Raw genomic sequence first — 21,467 nt, 5'->3', positions numbered from 1 at the left:
TAAAAGATGTTATTTCTCAATTGAATAAAGAAAACACTGGATTAGTAGGATCTGATGGTGATGGATTGGAAGTAGAAAAGAATAGTGGTTCAAGTGAGGAGCGTGTTTCTGGCAGTGACGTTGCTACTTCAAAAATAGAGAAGATTAGTCTTTTTCAATCTTCTATTGTGGATACTGTGAGGAATAGAGCTGATCGTGTAGCGAAAAGAAAGGCGTTAATGTTTGTAACTCCCCCTAGCTCAACACCAAAACGCAAGAGAAAGGGAAAAAAAAAGGGTAAATGGAGCATAACGTAGAATGGTTATTTTGAAGTCTACTAATTTTTGTGTGTTAGTATATATTGTTGCTAAACATGTATAGATTTTAACTTATATTACTAAATATGTTGCCACATAGATAAAATCCATTGTAGATGTTGAGAAGGATGGCAAGAATCCTGCCAAGAATAAAATGGATGCATATAAAGACAGAGGTGATTTCTGTGGTCATGAAGAAGGATCAGAAGAGAGAGAAATGTGTTGATAGAATTTTTGTCTAGGGATGAATTGGAGTACGTTTAATTTGATTATGTTAAATTTTGTTTTAACACTTCTTTCTCAATATTTGTAATGGAAATAATTTTTCTCTCCATTTAGTATTGTCATTTGGCAAGATGACTTCCTGAGTTTGACTGGACCTATATTCTGTCCTTTTTTATTTGGTAAGCCGGTTAATAGTCAAATCTTAAATGTTTACATGAGGATTATGAAAAAACATAGTCCGGCTTATGGGTTTGAGATATACTATATGGACACTACTGTGCAAGTTTGTAGCACAGTTGATATTTGATTATACTTCTTATTAGATTAAGATGGATTAAGATAACATTTATACTCTTGTTTTAAATATCTAGCAAGAAGTTAAGGCTGTAAACGAGCCGAGCCGAGCCGAACTTTGGGGTGTTCAAGCTTGTTTGATAAGATAATCGAGCCGAGCCGAGCTGAGCTTAAAATGAACCAAGCTTTTGAAATGAGTGTTCAAGCTTGGCTTGGTTTATTTTTTATGAGCTTGAGCTTGTTTGAAGCTTGGCTTGAGCTTGGTTCGTTTAGATGTTATCAAGCTCTCAATTCAAGCTTGGCTTGAGCTTGGCTTGGGCTTGGTTCGAGCTTGGCTTGAGCTTGGTTTGAGCTTGGTTTGTTTAGATGTTATCAAGCTCTCAATTCAAGTTTGTTTGATTGTTTGAAATTTTTAATTGTTTGATTAGTTATTAAGATTGATAATTTAAATTTATTTATTTATTTAGCATATTGAAAGAGTTTTATTAATAAATATGGTTCGTGAACATTGTTCACGAACGTTGTTCACGAACATTGTTCACGAACGTTAACGAGCTGAACACATATGTGTTCAAGCTTGTTTGTTTAGCTTAACGAGCTGTTCAAGCTTGTTTGTTTAATTAATCTTATGTATATTGAACGAACATAAACAAGCTCTTACCAAGCCGAACACCAAGCTTGTTCACGAACGCTTGGTTCATTTACAGCCCTACAAGAAGTGTTGCTGTATTTAAAGGTATATGGCAAATACAGGCAGTTACAGAACATGGAATACGAACCTTTTCTTGCCAGGTTGACATCGACCACCAAGAGAAGACTGCAGGATCTAAATGTTGATATATTTACAAGATGCAGATATATAATTTTCCCTATTAATGATAGGTGACATTGGTATCTATTGGTTTTTGAAGTATCTGAAGGAAAATTCAAACTATGGAATTCAAACCATGATTCCTTTTCAGCTGGGGCAACCAGAGTATATGTGAGTTTGACAATATTCTACTACATTAAGTCTTAAGACCGAGTATTAAAGCATTCCCTATTTTGTAGGCACAGTTTTTGATTGGTTGCATTGCTCATCTTTCAAGTTTTGCCATAAGCAGTCAGGAAGTGATCAGAGCAAATTTTCGTCATCAAGGTGTCACTCTTGACTGTGATATCAACGCCTGCATGTGGGTCGAGTGTCTATCCCGTGACACTGATGATTTCTGGAGGTTTGCCAATGACGTGAAGATGAACAATTATCAGGCACGTGTTGCATCAACGATATTATCAGATGATAATGGATTGTTGAAAAAAAACATTTGGCTAATTTTTCTCGTCCTTTGAGTTGTTTATGGAAAAATATATGTGATGGCTAATGCTTCTCGTACTGTTGGTTTTTGTGTTGTAATGTTGATAGACATATGGTTTTTATTCTGTAGAAATTATGTTGAGTGATGACAACCTGAGCACACAATTTATAAGTATAAAAGGTCAAAAATCAGGTATACCACATCTAAAATTTAGGATAATTTATACTAAAATCTAGTATATTTTGTAGCTAATTAAGCACTATCAACAATAGGTCGATAATAACCTTAACTATTGCTCGAAATATTATTAAGAGACATCATTGACGATCATAATTATACATAATGGTCAATGATAAAACTATTAATTATGTATGAAATATAGCTACAAAAAGTCCAATATTAGGTATACTTCCCTCTAAATGCAGCATAATGTTTACTAAATCTAGTATAATTCCTGTTCCTGTCGGGAAGCTGAGAAGACGGACCTGTCGGAATGACGTGTCTGGAATGTTGACCGCATCTCTATGACCCGGATGGTGATCTGTCCTCTGCGTTGACCAAATCATCAGAAGTCCTCCGGTCAACATTACTTGTAGCCAGCGACCGAGTCACCCCGGTCTCTGGTACCCCAATGCTCGAGGCGGGTCCCACGAATATATAAGCAATTGAATAATAAAAAGACAATAAAATAAATGTAGGACGAGTACGGTGACGTACCCTGGCCCCGGGGGGCGCCCTCGGATAGATCGGTGAACTGATCATGGTGTCAATCGAGTCGTCGCGGCCCTAATGAGTAGATGGGTAGAGCCAACTGAGGAGCCAGATCTGAGAGTGATGCCTTGGAATCCAGTGCAGCAAGGATCCAAAAAGATGACATGTCGGTCAAAATATGACATCGGCACGCAGGGCGGAATATGACAATGGCACGTAGGCGAAGATACAACTATCGGCACACAGGCCAGGATACAATAATGGCACATAGATCGAAATTCAACCATAGCTCGAAGGCTGAATCATAATAGCGATGCACACTACGGTTGTAGCTCGAGATACGACACACAAACTGGATCATCACAGGAGTCGACATACAATAGTGACACAGAATCGGAACTAGGGCAGAGTCGGCGCATGGGCGGCCGACACATGGACTGCCGGCAAGTGGTGGCTGCGGCGCGAAGAGGCTGCCGACGAGTGGTGGTTGCGGCGCACAGAGGCTGTCGGCGAGTGGTGGCTGCGGCGCAACGGAGGGCGCTGGCGAGTGGTGGCTGCGGCGCACGGAGACTTGTCAACGGGCAGGTGGTTGGACTCTTGCAGCTGCTTCAAAGCACCGTACATGCCATATCGCACCATTCGGGCAAAACATGTGCCAACCATGCAATAAAAATCCTTGGAGTGAAGGAATTCTTTCTTTTTGGTGGCCCAATGGGCGTCTTCCTCGACCTGATGCCGTTTGCCGATACCAAAGTATACAACTCTTTATATAGGGAATCGTAGTGACTTCAGGTCTAAGAACTATTCATACCAATAGTCACATAAGAATGTTTATGACACTCATATAACGATCCATGAAACATTCTTATGGCGGGTCATTCAGTATATATTCTCTAATATATACCCATATGTCAACCTGATATCTCATATTCATGACTTGTGAGATTAAGTCATCCGCTGACCTACATGCTAGTCTCAATGTATTAATATTGTGCTTGTATGTTAATACTTGACTAGGAATAGTTAAGAGTAGTGTTCTATGTATATCTATAATATCTCACTATCAATTCAACCAATTGATATATTGTAGATAAGAACCTACTATCCAAGAACATTATTATACTTATTCAATCGGTATTGAATTGAAATAAATATAATAATCAACTTTTCCTTTTATTAATAGTAAAATATATGATACAAAAATGAGCCCTTTACAATCATCTCATAATTGGTACTGGGGTTAATACTAACAGTTCAACTCATCTTTAGCGATATTCATCCCTACTTCAGCTGCTCCGAGCTTCACCTTTTGCACCTCCGACGTGGTTTTTAGCTTCTTGATCTCCTTCCGTTGCTTTTTCCTTCCTAATTCTAGCTTCTTATTCTGAGCTTCTAGGGAATCTATCTTCCTTTTTAGTTGATTAATTGCATACTTCATTTGGAGACTATCTGACTTTCCCTCAAATATAATCTTCCTTAAATAAAGAATTTCCTATTGCTCACAGTCATATCATCCCTCAGGTTCTTTAGACGGGTCAACTCTACTTGCGATAGGGTAGCTTTTGTTTTCAAAAAAAACAATTGGGTCTCCAATTTGGTTATATGAGCACGTATTTCACCACGCTATTATACATCCGAGAACCACCAGTTGAAGACTATCAACTTTGACATATGATTGACCCTGATTCCCATCAGCTCCTCTACTAGAGTTCAGAGAGAAAGACTTTCTGTGACCGCTTTACCCTCCTTCAACCTTACTGCCACTGGACCAAGGAGAGTGAGATCCAATTAAAACTCTCTTGGAGCTACTTGTCCATAGGGGGGTGTGGTAGTCTTCCCGGGTTGAATGGCCAGGAGATCGAGCTCCAACGGGGGACATGAAGAGCTTTCCCTAATGTCTCTTTGCAAGAGGGAAGTTGGGGTTGTGGCCTCGAGAAGAGTCAGATCAAGCGGATACTAGGAACTGGCATCCATTGGATCACGGATCATTTCTACAGGCGGAGTTGGGAGGTGAATAGGAAAAGGTGAAGGACCACCAGGGGACAAGATTCTCCTTGAGAATTCTGTGAAGGGGAGGGGAAAGCAAATCTCGAGCCTGTGGTGGAGAGGGGCTATGCCCAAATAATCGACGCCTCTTTCGGTTCATCCGTAAAGGGACCCCAGAGTCCCCCGAGAGTGTGGGATCTATGTTTGCTAATGCTGGAGGTGATGTCTCCACCAAGACGGGTGTTGGATCAGGTGGTGCTTTCTATTTGTTGTTGCCTCCCTAGCTGGATCAGCAAATTCAGTGCCATGGGCCTCCAACTCAGTGTCTGACAGACTCATCGCCTGGCCCAAGAAGGATTTCAACATAGTGGCAGTTGCAGAAACAAAGATAAACCTTAATTAGAAATCAAAATTCAAAAACAAGGAAGAAAAACTTGCCAAAAGGGATGTTGAAGGGGAGTTAGAATGGGGCTTATTCCAAACATATAGAGCAATCATTCCTCTAGCAAGAAAGTGTTGTCAAACTTCAGGTCTTGTAATCTCTCTTAGGCACGAAAATAACCCTGCTTTAGGTGATGATCTTTAAGATGAGGAGGTGGGAGTAATTCGCGTTGCTAGTGAGTTGGCCAAGACAGGGACTCGGTGGTCAGACAAAAAAGAACTATGATCTCCACCTCTTGTGTGATGAAAGAAGGCCCTTGAGTAGGTCATTGTCAACTCTAGAAGAGAAAAAGAATACTTCATACTCCATTTTTTAGATAAAAGAAGCAATGGAATAATCGAGCAAATACAAAATTTGCTACAGATGAAATAGGATAACCACTCCGATTAAAATTCTGAATGACTTTGGCCCCAACTAACACATGGAAATACAAAAATATTGGGACACATCAGTGAAGAAAGTAGGAATAGGAAAGCGTAATCCACTGACTTCAGAAGAAGGTCAAACATGTTGAAGAATGACAACCATGGTGATCATTCCCTTTGGGATATGTATTAGGCCATGATTAGTTGAAATCATATGGGTGGTCCTTAGTTGGTCTAACACACCACTGCTAAAACTTGACTCCATAGGCATGTACCAAGGAGTAGACGAAGACCTCGCAACCATCACTAAACCAATACTCAAAGCGACACTGGCAGAGAAAAATTGGGGCGCAAAGGCAGATTGGTGAATGTTAAACAACAAGATGCAAAAAAACTCTGAGTGAAGACAACAAAGAGTGACGTATGCACGAGCAAGGGTTATGCAATACGACAACGACCTCGTAACTTGATTAATATTTTCATGCGCCTGGTCATCACCATCAGATCCAGATCATCTAGAAAGTAGAGAGGATCATTGGGCGCCCGATCAATCACATGGGTCAAAGTAGCTCCAATCATCATTGTATGTACTTAGGTAGACACTCAATCTTCCCTGCTAGAAGCCACCTCACATGAATATGATATAACCTCGGAGATAATGACTTCTTCTTGGTTCGGAAACCAAAGCTCTTAAAAACATGCCCCACATTTAATTGAGGTGTGGTAGCAATTAAGGCGCATATCTTGTTGAAAGTCACATCGGGATTTACACTTGGCCACGTGTCTAGCCAAGTAGGATAAAGATGAATGTCCTACCACATCATACTGGTCCCGTCAGTTGGACTTCCGTCTCTTTCGACTAGACTTAAAGAAGAGATTAGTGATACAGGAGGTAATCAGGAGGAATCATGTGGCCCGAGGGGTCAGTAGTCTTGCTAAATAAGCAGTCAAAAGTCGAAAACAATTGTGCTATGATCATTGCCAGCTTGACTCCCAACTCTCGACTCAAGACCAAACTTGGTTCTCGATTTAGGATCCAATTCAGACGACTCCCCACTCCCTGTTGGGGTTGCAAGGTTGCAAATATAGTCCCCCGTTGAAAACACATGAGAAAGATCATGGGTTTATAAGAGAAAGATATCTCCATTTGGCATGAGGCCTTTTGGGGAGAGCACAAGAGCAAAACCATGAGGGCTTAGGCCCAAAGTGGACAATATCATGCAATTGTGGAGATATCTAAATTCTTTTCGATCCTACAATTGGTATCAAATTCCGGACTGCCAGAAGGTTTAATCGCCGACTGTGCACAAGAGCTATGATCCGACTGAGCCATGTAGGTACAATATTGACCTCGAACAAAGAAAGTGGGGGGCTCCTATGTTCGGATCAAGAGGACCAGACATCAGACAAGAAGTTCTAGTTGCGGCTAGGCAAGGAAGTCTTAGTAGGTCAAGTGGACCGAGGGGCAGGAAGACCTGGTGGGTCAAGGATCGGACGTGAGAAGTCTGTGGTCCTTTGTTTGAGGGGGGATTGTTGAGGTTGTAAGGTTGCAAATATAGTCCACATTGATAACACATGAGAAAGATCATGGGTTTATAAGAGAAAGATATTTCCATTTGGCATGAAGCCTTTTGGGGAGAGCCCAAGAGCAAAATCATGAGGACTTAGGCCCAAAGTGAACAATATCATGCAATTATGAAAATATCTAAATTTTTTTCGACTCTACACTCCCGACTAACCCAAAATAGTCCTAGTTGTCAGAAATTAAAGCACATAAAGGATCACTTATGTCAAAAAATGTGGGAACAATGGCGAAAAACTAGGGGCATAGAAAGAACAATGGTGAAAATGTGGTTTATCCTAATGAGAAAAGGTACGCACACATAATGCATCAAACTCTAATTCTCTTACGCATCTTCTACTTCTCTTTCTGGGAAGACTCACTTGAGCGTCAGAGTAGGGAATTCCTAGCCGTCATTCTAACATGCTTAGTTAATTAATCATCAACGTTCTCAGCCAGGATCACTTACAAAATAATTAATGCACAAGAATAGAAAAAAGAGGGAAGATTATTAACTACGAATTAAAAAAATCCACCTTCGAGTAAGTGATAATGATTCCAACTTAGATATGAAGAAATTCATCTTCAAAAAGAAGAAGCAGCTAATTATTCAAACAACTATGATTTGAATTAACGATGTAAAAAAATTAATTTATGCCCAAACCCTAAATGTATAGCAAGATGGTTGAATAGGATATATGGTTTCGTACGTAAGATTCTAAGGCTAAGTTTTCCGCGCTAGTTTTGTCCATCAAAATCGTCCATAAAATCGCATGGAGCTCCCCAATTCGTGCTAGCTTTGCGCATCGAAACCATCATTATAGGAGCATAAATAGAACACAATTCTTTTATTTTTCATCAGAGCAAGTACATATATATTTATACTGATCAAATACTACTACATCAGCACCATGCACTAAGATTAATTAACTACATGCATGCCATAGACACTAGCTACTTCACTAGATCTTCAAGATCCTCAGCCTGCCATAATTGGAAACACAAAATCTATGAGAACTCATTAACATATTAAAAATGCACCAAATTAAGAAAACAAGGGAGAATTAATATATATTATATATATGCAACACAAAGTGCATGCACGTGAGCATGATGAGTGGAATCTATGATCGATGCTAATGATATATGTAGCTTATCCGTAAGTATAATATAATTAACCTAATGGATTAGATATCATGTGAGCTAGGGTTACTTTCCATATGTCTCCCTCTTCGTAAAGCCAGCCAAAAAGAATCTCTCTACTTTCTTTTTTTCTTGTTATAATATAATTTTCTCCGATTTAATCTCCATGTTTTAAGTTGAATTTAATTTGATGATTTTAACAGAATATATTAACGGCTACCTTTGCTCCTGGTCGCCGGCGGCGGCGGTGGAGGCGGGGCCGCCACGGCGGTTCGCGTTGTAGGTGGGGTAGTGGTAGAACGGCTCGGTGGCCGTCTCGATGAGCTTGATGTCGTCGAGGAGTCGCTCGTAGTGGCGCACCACTTGGTCGACGGACTTCCCGCCGCCGACGGCACGGGTGACGCGCGCCCAGCGGTCGGGGGTGCCCTCTCCGTAGCGCGCCAGCGCCAACTCGAACCGCTTGTTCTCCTCCTTGCTCCATGCCTCCGCCGGAAGCCGGCTGCGCGTAGTCGACGAGGAACCGGAGGCCATGTCGGTTGGGGCTGGCTGTTGTGGGTTGGCCGTCGCCATGGCTGGTGCTTATAAGTAGGAGGAGAAGGAGGAGGTTGTGGCGGTGGTGGTGGACTGGTGGTGGGGCAGTAGTGCTTCGTTGGTGATTCGAAGTGCTAAATCTGATGCAGATGTAAAGATCTGGAATTGTATTCTAATTGTGCGTGATAGGCTTCAATAATTAGAACATAATATTAATTGTTAAGTTTTATTTTATTTTTTAATTAAGGAATTTAGAGGGGCCAGTTATTTATATACCAAAGTAAGTGTTTAGAATCTATAAATGAATACATGAATAATAAATACTGTCTCGTCAAACTGTGCGTGCATGCATGAATATTGAACGTAAACCATGCATTATGTGGGTGCTATTTACTCACTCACAGTTTGAGAGATCTGGTGGTTTGATTTGATTCTATAACCTTTATTCAAGTTTGAATGATGCTATACGCCTTCACTATCTCAGCATCTTACTTTAAAGACAGACTTTCAAGAGTTTTAATTAACGAATATACTGATCATTTTTAAGAACTTCAAAAATGTACAACACTTTCAGTATTCGAACTATATATGGAGAACAGATTCTATTTCATCAGTCTAAACTTTGAATAGCTTGTGATAATTATTTTACACCCTTTGACTTTGGAGTGGAGAAGTCAGGCCGACATTATATATAGTTGGATAATAATTTCATCGACAAACATGCATGAAAAGCTAGATTCAGGGATGAGCAATTTGGGAGGAATCAGCACCTGTTCAAGTTGCAGAACAGATAATTGATTCCAGCTGTTTACAAGAGTCCTCGTCATTTTTGATATTCCGAGCTTGGTCTGGATTCCATCACAGACATAATAGAGAGAATTAAATTAAGGTCAGTGTTGAGCAAATGCTGGAAAAAAAAATAATTAAAAAATTAAAAACTTGGACAGGAAAGAAAGGCACTTAAAAGTGGACGGAAAACTACAGATAGATTCCTGCAGTTGTTGTCTGGATAAGAAGATCCTTAGCTTTCCAAAGTCTTAGGGTGGCCGGCTGTTTTTCTTTTATATATAAAAAGAAAACGATGTTCCTTGTGCAACTTGTGTGAAATATTCCATGGCAGACAAGCTTTGCTCGTCTATCTGTAATTATGTATGACGAGCAGAATATATCTTCAGATATCCTTTGCAAGGGGAGATGCTGGAGGATCACTGAAGTTGTGCTCCAACTGATTAAAAGTTTGTGCAGTGAATTAATCAGGAGTGAAAGCCAGCAGTGATAGTTCACAGAAAGAGGAACTATCATTGATTCATCTTTGAGCTAGAGGGGAAAAAAAGCTTTCCTGATGGAAATTGTTATATTAATTCATCTTTTAGCATGGGAGATTGTTTCACAATCAAGTTGGGTGTTAAGCAGTGTTGGACCTGCGTTAACAAGACCCAGCTAACTCAACAACATCAAGTTTATGATGCCAACAGTGGCCCTACTTCAGAGGCATGTGCCGGCCATCCTCCCTGATCAGACAGCAAAGCGTTTAGCTACTCTGGCACACTGCTGGAATTGAACCTTGGCACATCTTCAAAGGGTATGTGCCTACGAAGGACCAAACATACCTAGTAGAGCATTTACAATAAGTGCATAATGTCAATATTATGAGTCTACAAGAAATAGAAACAATAGCAACAGACACAAGACAAAGCTACAATAGCTGATTAAAAATCTCTAGAAGCATTGTTTTCTGTGTCAAAATTGATAGTAAACGAGGCTAACTCTGAGGAAAATGGCTTCGGAAAGGTAAACAAAATGTTTGTAATAGATAGGAGTCGATGATGATTAGGCATGCTTGCGTCCCTTACCCTTGCCTTTCTTCTCCGACCTGTTTGTTTTTGCAGACTGATTGCCCTTCTGGGCCTTCTTCCCTTTAGTAGTTTTATTTCCCTTCTTAAAACCACCCTTGCCTGGCTTTCCGGAGCCATAAGACCTAGCGTCCTTCTTCATCCGCCGGTCCACAAGCACCTTACCCTTGCCCAACTTCACTCGGACACCCTTCTTTGCAACGACATACTCCTTTTGAGGCTTCTTTGGTTCAGCCTTCTTGTATACCTGATCGATCATCTTCCTCTTGGAACGTTCAGATATGTCAGTCTGATCTACAATGGAGTTCGCCTTTTGTCGAGCCTTCTCTAACTTTTTCATAGCAGCCCGTTTCTTCCTTGCTTTGGCTTCTGCCACTTTCTTAGCAGGTCGAGCATCAATCTCTCTAAATTGTGCCCGCATTGCAGCAACTTCTTCTCGAGTGATGGGCTTGATGGGTTGGCAATGCCTCTTCTCCTCATCTTCAAACCATTTTGGTAAACCTACGTCATCAAACATGTATCTGTTATAGGCATCATCGAGTATCTGCTCTCTCTGTTTCTTTCTCAGCATCTTCTTTGCATAAGCTAATATTTCAGCTTTTGTATAATCATCCATGTCATCTGATTCATCAGAAGATGAAGAGTCGTCATCACTTGTTTCCATGGGTTCAGCTGGAACTATTTCAAAGCCATCCTGCTCAGTATTCTTTGACTTAGGAAGGCTTTTAGGGAGGCTCAAATCCAGCGGTTGTTTAATGTTTTCCTTGGTCTTTGCAGGAACTTTGACAATTTTTGCTTCTTTTTCCTCGTCACTTTCACTGTCTTCAAGCATGCCGTCTGTTGCTGCCTCAGTGAACACGTCTTGACCGAACCATCTCTCCACCATTTGCTCTTCAGTTGGCTGCTCATCTTCAACAATAGGTACCATTAGAGGATTTGATTCTTTATTTTGTTTTTGATCAGATTCCTCAACAGGATGAACGAGGTCATCACCATCATTTTCTTCCTGCAAGACGGGCAAATAACAAATTGTTACTTCAGAACGGACGGTGAAAATTCTTCATTATCAATTCTTCAGTTTCCATATACTGAAGAAATCAAAGTGTATCGGCAACTACACATTTATACATTATGGTATGATAAAGAGACATCATCAGAGCAGTAGAATATAACCAACAAAAGTTTACAAGGAATCTTCAGGTATGAGTGCAAAATACTTAATTCTGATATGGAAAATATAAGGAACTCCACTAAACTGAGAAGCATTTCAAAATAGCATGAGCATAAGTAAACTAATAGTATGATGAAGAAAATAGGTAATTTTAATGCAAACTCACTAGTTGGCAATAATCTAAGAAATCCAACACACTAGTCCACTTAAACTCGTCACCACAGATGGAATAAATCCAAGTAACAACAAATTCATATTCTCAAAAGATTAAGAAATTTAGATAAAAAATATTCCAAATAAAACCAAAAGTGGCAGTGATCTTCTGGATTAAATATGGAATATGGAAAATGGAAAAAGAAAAGCATCTAATAACTATGAGCTAAAACTATCACCAATGCACTATTATACTCTTTGAAAAGTACGGAAAAAAACAACTAAATACTCAACCGTAGTAAATACTGGTGACAGACAACTCAAACAAGGTTGGCACTAACCCACAAGGTTTAGAAACAAAATACTTGTTAATTTCAAAGATAGGTGTTGAGTCTTGCCTCTATTAAATCCAGATCATCAGATGTCCTCTTTGCACGTTTTCGCTCTTTGGTGCTTCCCCCCTTTCTGGTCACATATCGTTCATATGCTTCATCAAGCTCTTCTTCAAGTTGTTCATTGTATCTATTTAAAAAAGTATTAGATCAGTATGAATATTTTGCAGGAAAATCTTAATACACAATGTAGACAAACTTAAAACAAAGTTTAAAACTATAATATAATGCAAAATAAAAGAACTACCTCCTTTGCTCCTCATCAGAGTCCATTTCATCGGATGAATCCTCCTTTTCTATTTCTCTCTGAGCCTCTTCGTCATCACTGTCCACTAAATTGTCCTCGCCATATTCATCATTGAGGTCTGTTGAATCAATTGCAAGCAATTCTTTCTTACCCTGAAAAAGCAGAAGCAAAAGATGATCAATAGAACAAAACATCTAGTCTTGTCTTGGTGAGCAGTAAGGAATAAATTCACAAAAACAAGCTAAACTGCTCTCTCTATGTAGCAAAAGTCCATAGAGGACAAGTTTAGCTCTTCTCTTAAATGCTAATGGCAATATGAAAGATATTGGTGAAGACGCGACAACAAAACCCAAAAAAAAAACATCTTGGAACAAATATTTATAGTGTATCTCATACTAGAATTTGGAACTTTCACAAGAAATCCTTCAATAAGGACAATAAGCAGAATTTGTATTGTCTACTTTCATGAACTAAGCAAAAACAAAATATTTCCAATCTCATCATTCTTTTTGCTAAGGTTCCCTAGGAGTGTAAAGTTTATAAATGAGAAGACATAAGAACCTAAGTCATGGAGGCAATTATTAAAGAAAATCAATATGGTCACGACCTTGATAGCAGAAAGAGAAAACAAATCCCTCTCAATATAGCTGTCTTCTGTGGCATCAATTTGTATTCCCATTGCTTTTCGTGCTTTATCCTGAAATTCAAAAAAAAAATGGAAAGAGACTAAAAGCTAATATGAAATCTTTACATCAACATGACAGCTATAGATAACAAACCTTAGCTCGGCGCTTTGAAAGAAGTTTCTTCGCCTTTTTTTTCTTTTTGTCCATCAGTTGTGACAGCTCTTCCATTTCATTTAGAACTTTATCATCCTCGTCCTCTTGCTCGTCCTCTTTCGCATCATCTTCCTTAATAACAATCTTGTCTTCATTAGCTGTTGAAGCCACCTTCTCTTTAGACAATGCATTTCTAATGTGGATGCGCCATCTATGGAAAAAAAATGTATTAGGGACTAGAGCTTTTATTAACAGATTAGCCCAGTGGTATTTTAGTCATTGTAGGAATAGCTAGTACAGCAGAGATGTAATTTGTCATTTATAGCAGTTTACATTTTTTGTGGTTTTTTGAACAGCCACAGCTATGGATTTCCAAAGGAACATTAATGAGTAGAGGAAACTGAATCATGTACCACACAATTACATCACAATTCCCATTGTTGTCGGGTGGTGAGAATATAAGATTGTACAAGCTTTCTTTCCCCGTATGGTATATTTGGTTGTAAAGCAGTTGGGCACTAAAGATCTGGTGATGTAATATGATTGATATGTGTATACTAACATGTTACATGAAGTTCAAGAGGCTCACTGCAAAACTAGGCTCATTGCAATCCTCATGCAGATTTCAAAAGCAGCACTGCTTCTTATGAGAATTATGTGAGTTTCTTGAATGATACATCACCATACATTATAGTCATTAATATTTAAACAGTCAATAATATCTTTAAACCCTTCCTTACCAAAAGAATATTCATACACAAGCAAATCTGTGTATCACAAAACAAGGTACCCAACAAACTATGGATTCAAATGTCAAGATCAGATTTGGGATCAGTCACTTCAAATAGGATAGACAGAATATGAGGGAATCATATACAGAACACAATCAAATTTACAAGAAATTGACATTCCAGGAGGTTTAACTAAGGACTTAAGTTCCATGGCCTCCAATGATCCAGATTTAGTTCCATACAACTATAAAGTCACAAGCAAGAGAACAGCTTCTATGACTGACAGGAAGGGAACTAATAAATGGGTCCTGAAAGGCTCTCCTGAGTTAAACATTGACATATATATTGTATATATAATATTCTTATATTCCGTCAATAGTATAAATTTTTCCCTAGGTGGCTTGGGGCTGAGAGTGTGAGTGGGTGGGGTTCTAGACTGAAAAGTAAGAACTAAATGCTATCTATTGTGTTTTAGGCCAGCATGTTAAATCAAGGAGAGGTTAATGCCTTTTCGAATCACTCTTAAGAGTTCTAGACCAAAAAGCCAAATTCTATTCTTAGGGGAAATTATCTAATGTTAGACTGGTAGTTTGTTGGAATTTGGGGGGGTGGGGGGGATGAACACCTAGAACCCTTCTAATCCTAGATAATAATTGTAAAACTAGGGTGATTGTTTTACATAATACTTGTGCGTGTGGGGTAAGTAGGGGCCAAGTACAAAATCGGTGTGGATTAGGAGATATGTGTAAAGCACTAAATTTTCTGACTTTTATGCTAAGAAACATGAGACTCAAGTTTGTACTCACTATTGCTTAGCACTGGTAAAGTATCCTTGTGGCACTGACCACATTTCATATATTATGCCACTGGATAGTATTGTTTATATTGTTGTTGGATAGATCATGGTTAAAATTCACTTATATTCTTGTACTCTTGGAAACATTTATGCACTTAATGTACATTGTCGTTTGTTGTTCTATTTCTTAGAACTAACACCCTGCTTTTTTTTGTAGTTGTAACTTCTAGATCCTTAGGTTGGAGGCATTGCACAACCATAGTCTACTTACATCGTTTCATATTTTGTCACAAAGTTCCAGACTATTAGCTTTTTTAGTGATTTCTAGTAGATGGTATTTTTTATTATTGTGCAGCTGTGTTGTAAGCAACCTATTAGAAATATTGAATTCAAGATTTAAGCAAATTTGAGGGGAGTTGCAGAAAATGCAGTGAAAGTTCAGCTACTGGTGATTCTGACCTCAATGTGTGAATCATGAAATTTAGCAGTATACCTAAGCCATATCACTTGCAAGTATGAAGCCATGGTGTGATATTCATCAAAAGGTAACATTGGGGTAGCAAAAAAGTGAGAAGACAGATGTAGAAGAATCTTTGTTTAACTAGCATAAAAACAGAATTTTGTTCAGAAATATATCTTTCAAAATACAACAAGAAAGTTCCAAAAGACCATATTTCAGAAGCATCAACAATTATTTTCTTATAACCCTGAAGTCACAATGCATATAATCACGATAGCAAAGATCAAAATTCAAAGATAACAAGTAATTTCCATAGCTAAGATAAAAAATTCACAAGATAAATTGCAAAGAATATGTTTGATGCAAAACCAAAACATATCTTTACTACCTTTGAGGCTACATGCAATAGTAATTGAAAGCTAAACTGAAATGACATTAATAAATATTGATCATAATCTCAGAGAAAGATACAAAAGTTTAAATATGAGTGATAGAATAGACTCACTTTAACAGCTGCTTGAAACTTTTTTTGTCAAGTACATACAAATCCTCACAGAGCGATTTAATCTGACAAAAATATAAAGATTGTAAGAAAATGATAGAAGAGACATGATCAAAACAGAAAGTGAAATAGAGTGCAGCGAAGAAATGATTCAACCCGAAATATAAACAGAGTGCAGCTACAATACCTCATCTGTGGTTAACTCGTGATCCCTAAAAGAAAAACATGCTGGATCATCAAATGATAATGCATTTACAGAGCTGAGAAATTCCACTGATGACTCTGACTGTATAAAATCAGAAACTAGGCCAACCTTCCACAGTGTAGTATTCCCTTCTTCATACCTATACAAAAGCAATGTAGCAAACAGATTCTCTTGGTGATTAACATGCAGAAGTCAAGAAACACATTCAGAATAAACCTGCACAAATTGTATACGACAAACACATTAACGCAACTTAGAGCATAGCTTACCCTTCACGATTTCTCTTTTGTTTTGATCCTCTAAGAACATTCACAACCTACATCACGGAAGCTAGATTTTTTTCAGTAATTAATAGGAATCTAGTAAGAACCAGCCATTACAAATATTGACAAAAGGATTATTTTATACCTTAGGTTGTTCTATCGCTCCTTGAAATAGATGTTTCACATCAAGAAGCCGAGGATCGATCTTTGCAGGGGCCTTATATCTTACCCCAATTACATAAATTTCTGCAGAGGTCGACCGACTTGCAACTGGTTTAGTCACTTCAACTTTATCAAAAAACTATCATCCGTACAAGAATGTGTATGTGTTAATTACTGAATGATGGGTGATCAAATATTAGATTATTATCAAGACAAACACGGACCTGCTTGAGACAAAAAATAATGGCACTGTAATCTTGCGACCTGAAAACCTAACGAGAAAGAAACTCAACGTTAACATAACAACCTCCCAAAACAAAAATTTAACCTGCAAAATTGAAAGGGAAATAGGTATCACTTATTATAACTATCAAAGCATGGCTTTGCACTTTTCTTATGTGTTTGTGTGTGTATAAGGAGAAATATGTTTTAGGAAATGATTTTTCATCTTTTTGCTGCTATAAACCAATCAAAGTAAGATCATGGAGGGATAAAATTTAATCTCCCATGGCAAAGAATTCAGTAAACGTGATGCTACTGAATCGTGCAAAAATGATAGTAAGTTCAAGTTTCGGATTCCATGAGTACTACGAATATGTAATAAATAAGGATTTTCTATTTTTTTTAGCTTACCTTGGTAACAAAGGTTCCTTTAGGAGCCAAGAAATTAGTGGCCAACCTGATCGAATCCACGACCAAGGCCGACTGTGAGGTGGCCTCCTGGGCCCAGGCGCCTCCAACGTTCGGAGACCCGTCATGGAGGATGACATCGAAGGCAGAGCAGCCGTTGGAGTCCATGAGGCGCTTGATGGCAGCGCGGCATTTGGGGGTGGTGATGTCCTCAGCAAGGGCATGAGCACCGCGAATAGGGCGGATGGGGAAGAGATCAACGCCGACGATGAAGGATCCTACGGGAGCATGATTAACAGCTACCTGGAGCCACCCGCCTGGGGCGGCGCAGAGGTCGAGGACGGAGCGGGCAGAGGGGAGGAACCGGTACTTGGCGTCGAGCTGGAGGAGCTTGAAGGAGGCACGAGAGCGGTAACCTTGCTCCTTGGCAAGGTGGTAGTACTTGTCCTGACGCTGCTTCCCCTTCACCTTGCCCATCGCCGCCGCCGCCGCCGCCGCTAAAGCTCCCGATCTCTGAGATACCCAAAACAAGAGGTAGTGTATATAAATTAGGGTTTAAGAAACAAAGCGTCCCGGTTCGGAAAACCTGTCAGCAGAGAGGTGTTGTATATAAATTTAATTTAAATGTTATATATTACTATTAAATATTTTAATCATTTTAATAATTTTATAAATAGTTAAATTTTAAAAAAAGTGTTTTAAATTAATTTTTTATAAAAATTAAAAGCGCAGACAAGTTTTGTTCCAAATAATTTTAGTTAATTACTTAAGTATTGTTATTATTATCTTGAATAATTTTAATTAAAATTACTTAATTATAATAATTTTAATTAAAATTATTTCAATTATAGTAACAGTAAATTACTTTTAAATCCCATGCAAACTTAAACATTTACATTCAGTCCCTATATTTATTTCCAATACCGACCAAACTAGTTTATTTGTTTCAAGTCCCTAACCCAAATTATTATATTGTCCTTTGGATTTAAAACGCTCAACTAAATACATTCTCTCCCAATGCCCGGCACATCACTTCGCGACTCCAAACCTCGGCAACGCATTCCACCTCCGTGACTCCAAACCATCGGCGACACGCTCTCTGGCTTTGTCCCTAAACCATCTCCATCAACGTTGAAGGCAAAAATCATACCCGCAGCAAAACCCGACTAAACCCTCTTAAACCCTTGAATCATTGGTAAGTAAAATTTGTATGCTCTAAATTTTGACTAATTTGTTATTCCTCTTAGAAAAATCAAAGCTTTAGTTCATGGGTGTTTTTTGTGAGGTTGAGGTTAAATAAAATTAGGTTTAGGTGTCTGCATTGTAATTTTATGAATGAGTTTGTACTGTATCTTTTTCAATTTAAGGAATATGAGATATGTGTAAATTTTGTAGTGATTATCAATAAACTGAGTAATGTACTCAATTTAAGCACTTTGATGCCCAAAATATGTAGGATTGTACTTTAGGGCTACGAATGGTAAATTGTTATAATTATTGGTGTTGTCCATTCTGCTGACTCGAATAAAATTAATTTTGATGTTAGAATTGTAATTTTATGAGTATGTTTGTGTTTTATCTTCTTCAATTGAATAATTGAAAGATATATGTTAGTTTTGGGTATTCATTATCAATAAACTGAATAATATACTCAATTTAAGCGCTTTGATGCCCGAAATATTTAGGGTTTGTACTTTAAGGTATGAATGGATAAATAGTTTAAATTTTTGATGTTGTCCAATCTGCTAGCTAGAATAAAATTAGTTTTGATATTCGAATTGTAATTTTATGACTGTATTTGTATTTTATCTTCTTCAATTGAAGAATTGAAAGATATATATTACTTTTATGAATTGATTAAAAAACTGAATAATATACTCAATTTAAGCGCTTTGATGCTCATATTTTCCATGACTTGTACTTTATAGTATGAATTATAAATTGTTTTTATTGTTTGAGTGTGATTGATTTTGTTAGTATGAATAAAAATGGGTTCTGAATTTCTAATTGTAACTTGTTTTATGATTGTGTTTTATCTTCTTCAATTGAATGATTGAATGAGATATGTGGTTGTTGTGTAGTGATTATCAATAAACTGAATAATATACTTGCTTTGATGCTCATATTTTCCATGAATTATAGTTTATGGTATGAATTGTTAAGTAATTTATTTTTATACAGAAATGGGAAAGAAAACCAGAGTTATAAAATTAAATGAGGTTAAGGGGAAATCTGTGGAGAAGAATAAGAGCAAGAGCAGTAAACAATCATGTTCATGTTGTTCACTGACATATTTCAAAGAAGTGTTGGATGAAGTATTACCCAATTTGGGTAATAAGAAAAAAAAAAGGATCAAAAGCACTCCACTTGCCCCGTGGCTCGAGATTCCTGAGATGCCAATTAGTAGTACCAAAATAGATTTAGTATTAAACAGATTCCAGCAGTCTTCGCGTTCTTTCTTGTTTGGTGACAACATTGTAGTTCCATTCACATCGACTGAGTTTTGCATCATCCTTGGTTTGCCTCATATGGGGCAACCTATTGATTTGGATACCAACATGGAGTCCAAATTTGTGGCTCGATTATTTGGAGGAAAAGTCGGCAACATAAATAAAACTACAATTCATGATAAAATGTTTGTATTAGTTGGATCAGAGAATGATTCTGAAGTGGATGATTTTGTTAGGCTGTTTATTTGTCTTTTATTTAACTGTGTTATTTTTTAATGTTGGTAACTATTCCACTCCTCGATTTATTATATCCTACATTGATAACCTAACGAGGTTCTTTAATTACTCATAGGGAGATGTAACGTATGGATTTTTGTGTCACTAACTTATTTTATATACTGCCGATAAGGGTAATAGGTTGGAAGGAAGCAAAAAGTATATAGATGGTTGTACTGTTGGCCTAATGGTGAGTTTTTAATTTTTTAAGTACGATTGTAATATTTCATATTATTATAATAATATCTTTGTGTATTCAGGATTGGTTATATGAAAGAATACCTTTATTTGGACATGCAAGGTCGTTATGGTGTTTTCCTCGGTTGTTTCATTGGGAAAGGAGTAAGATTTTTATCCAACTTGATGCTGCCGAGAGATCATTTACCGGCATTGATTTCAGTAGGGTAAGTTACTATGTTTTTAATATGTTTTTTCTAAATATGATTGTAGAAGTGATATTTTGTTATTTATAATTATGAAAAGGTATTAGATATAGTACTATTTCCGGATGAAGAGATTCTGTTAAGCGGTAAACAAGGAAGTTCTTTGGTAAATATAGAAATAATGATGATAAGATATTTTTTGACTGCATTACTCTTATTTTGATGGTAAAAGTATTATGTGAGATATCATAGATTAACTAATAAGATAATAACTAAACCAAGCAGTGAAGAAAAGAGTAATGATGATGTGGAGGCAGAACCAGTTAGTGAAAAAATATGTGGTGAAAAAGAAAATTTTAATTTTGAAGAGAATAAAAATGTGGAAGTCCAAGTCGGTGGTGAGACTGAAGTTGTCAGGTTATTTGAGTTGAATGTGGAAGTGGATGAAGATTTAACTTCTAACTTGGATGATAATGTTGATTTGATAGTAAAAGATGTTATTTCTCAATTGAATAAAGAAAACACTGGATTAGTAGGATCTGATGGTGATGGATTGGAAGTAGAAAAGAATAGTGGTTCAAGTGAGGAGCGTGTTTCTGGCAGTGACGTTGCTACTTCAAAAATAGAGAAGATTAGTCTTTTTCAATCTTCTATTGTGGATACTGTGAGGAATAGAGCTGATCGTGTAGCGAAAAGAAAGGCGTTAATGTTTGTAACTCCCCCTAGCTCAACACCAAAACGCAAGAGAAAGGGAAAAAAAAAGGGTAAATGGAGCATAACGTAGAATGGTTATTTTGAAGTCTACTAATTTTTGTGTGTTAGTATATATTGTTGCTAAACATGTATAGATTTTAACTTATATTACTAAATATGTTGCCACATAGATAAAATCCATTGTAGATGTTGAGAAGGATGGCAAGAATCCTGCCAAGAATAAAATGGATGCATATAAAGACAGAGGTGATTTCTGTGGTCATGAAGAAGGATCAGAAGAGAGAGAAATGTGTTGATAGAATTTTTGTCTAGGGATGAATTGGAGTACGTTTAATTTGATTATGTTAAATTTTGTTTTAACACTTCTTTCTCAATATTTGTAATGGAAATAATTTTTCTCTCCATTTAGTATTGTCATTTGGCAAGATGACTTCCTGAGTTTGACTGGACC

General features: G+C 37.7%; 2 protein-coding genes across 2 annotated transcripts; both read right to left on the bottom strand.

Annotated features, from left to right (window-relative positions):
• Positions 1–8,137: 8,137 nt before the first annotated feature.
• Positions 8,138–8,948, bottom strand: LOC121999731 (protein RADIALIS-like 4). The gene is made up of 2 exons (XM_042554372.1): positions 8,539–8,948; positions 8,138–8,159 (listed from the first exon to the last, which is right to left on the bottom strand). Exons 1-2 carry the CDS (start codon positions 8,886–8,888, stop codon positions 8,138–8,140), a joined length of 372 nt encoding a protein of 123 aa, XP_042410306.1. The 5' UTR covers positions 8,889–8,948.
• Positions 8,949–10,463: 1,515 nt separating this feature from the next.
• LOC122002608 (pre-rRNA 2'-O-ribose RNA methyltransferase-like) lies at positions 10,464–17,768 on the bottom strand. Its single transcript, XM_042557835.1, has 11 exons — positions 17,197–17,768; positions 16,788–16,835; positions 16,547–16,702; positions 16,408–16,454; positions 16,121–16,277; positions 15,937–15,998; positions 13,445–13,655; positions 13,273–13,362; positions 12,666–12,817; positions 12,425–12,548; positions 10,464–11,708 (listed from the first exon to the last, which is right to left on the bottom strand). The coding sequence occupies exons 1-11, from the start codon at positions 17,668–17,670 to the stop codon at positions 10,680–10,682; spliced, it is 2,550 nt and encodes an 849-aa protein (XP_042413769.1). The 5' UTR covers positions 17,671–17,768; the 3' UTR covers positions 10,464–10,679.
• Between the last annotated feature and the right edge of the window lie 3,699 nt (positions 17,769–21,467).

The sequence above is a fragment of the Zingiber officinale genome, chromosome 7A, assembly GCF_018446385.1.
Source record: "Zingiber officinale cultivar Zhangliang chromosome 7A, Zo_v1.1, whole genome shotgun sequence".
NCBI lineage: Eukaryota > Viridiplantae > Streptophyta > Magnoliopsida > Zingiberales > Zingiberaceae > Zingiber > Zingiber officinale.
The sequence above is the reverse complement of the archived record's forward strand: the minus strand, read 5'-3'. Positions and strand labels throughout refer to the sequence as shown.

Coding starts and splice junctions, on each gene's coding strand:
- LOC121999731 (XM_042554372.1), bottom strand. CDS start 8,888: ATGGCGACGGCCAACCCACAACAGCCAGCCCCAACCGACATGGCCTCC. Junction 8,160..8,538: donor GCCGGCGACCAGGAGCAAAG/GTAGCCGTTAAT, acceptor CAATTATGGCAG/GCTGAGGATCTTGAAGATCT.
- LOC122002608 (XM_042557835.1), bottom strand. CDS start 17,670: ATGGGCAAGGTGAAGGGGAAGCAGCGTCAGGACAAGTACTACCACCTT. Junction 12,818..13,272: donor TTTCTCTTTCTGCTATCAAG/GTCGTGACCATA, acceptor CTGCTTTTTCAG/GGTAAGAAAGAATTGCTTGC. Junction 12,549..12,665: donor TCTGATGAGGAGCAAAGGAG/GTAGTTCTTTTA, acceptor TTTTTTAAATAG/ATACAATGAACAACTTGAAG.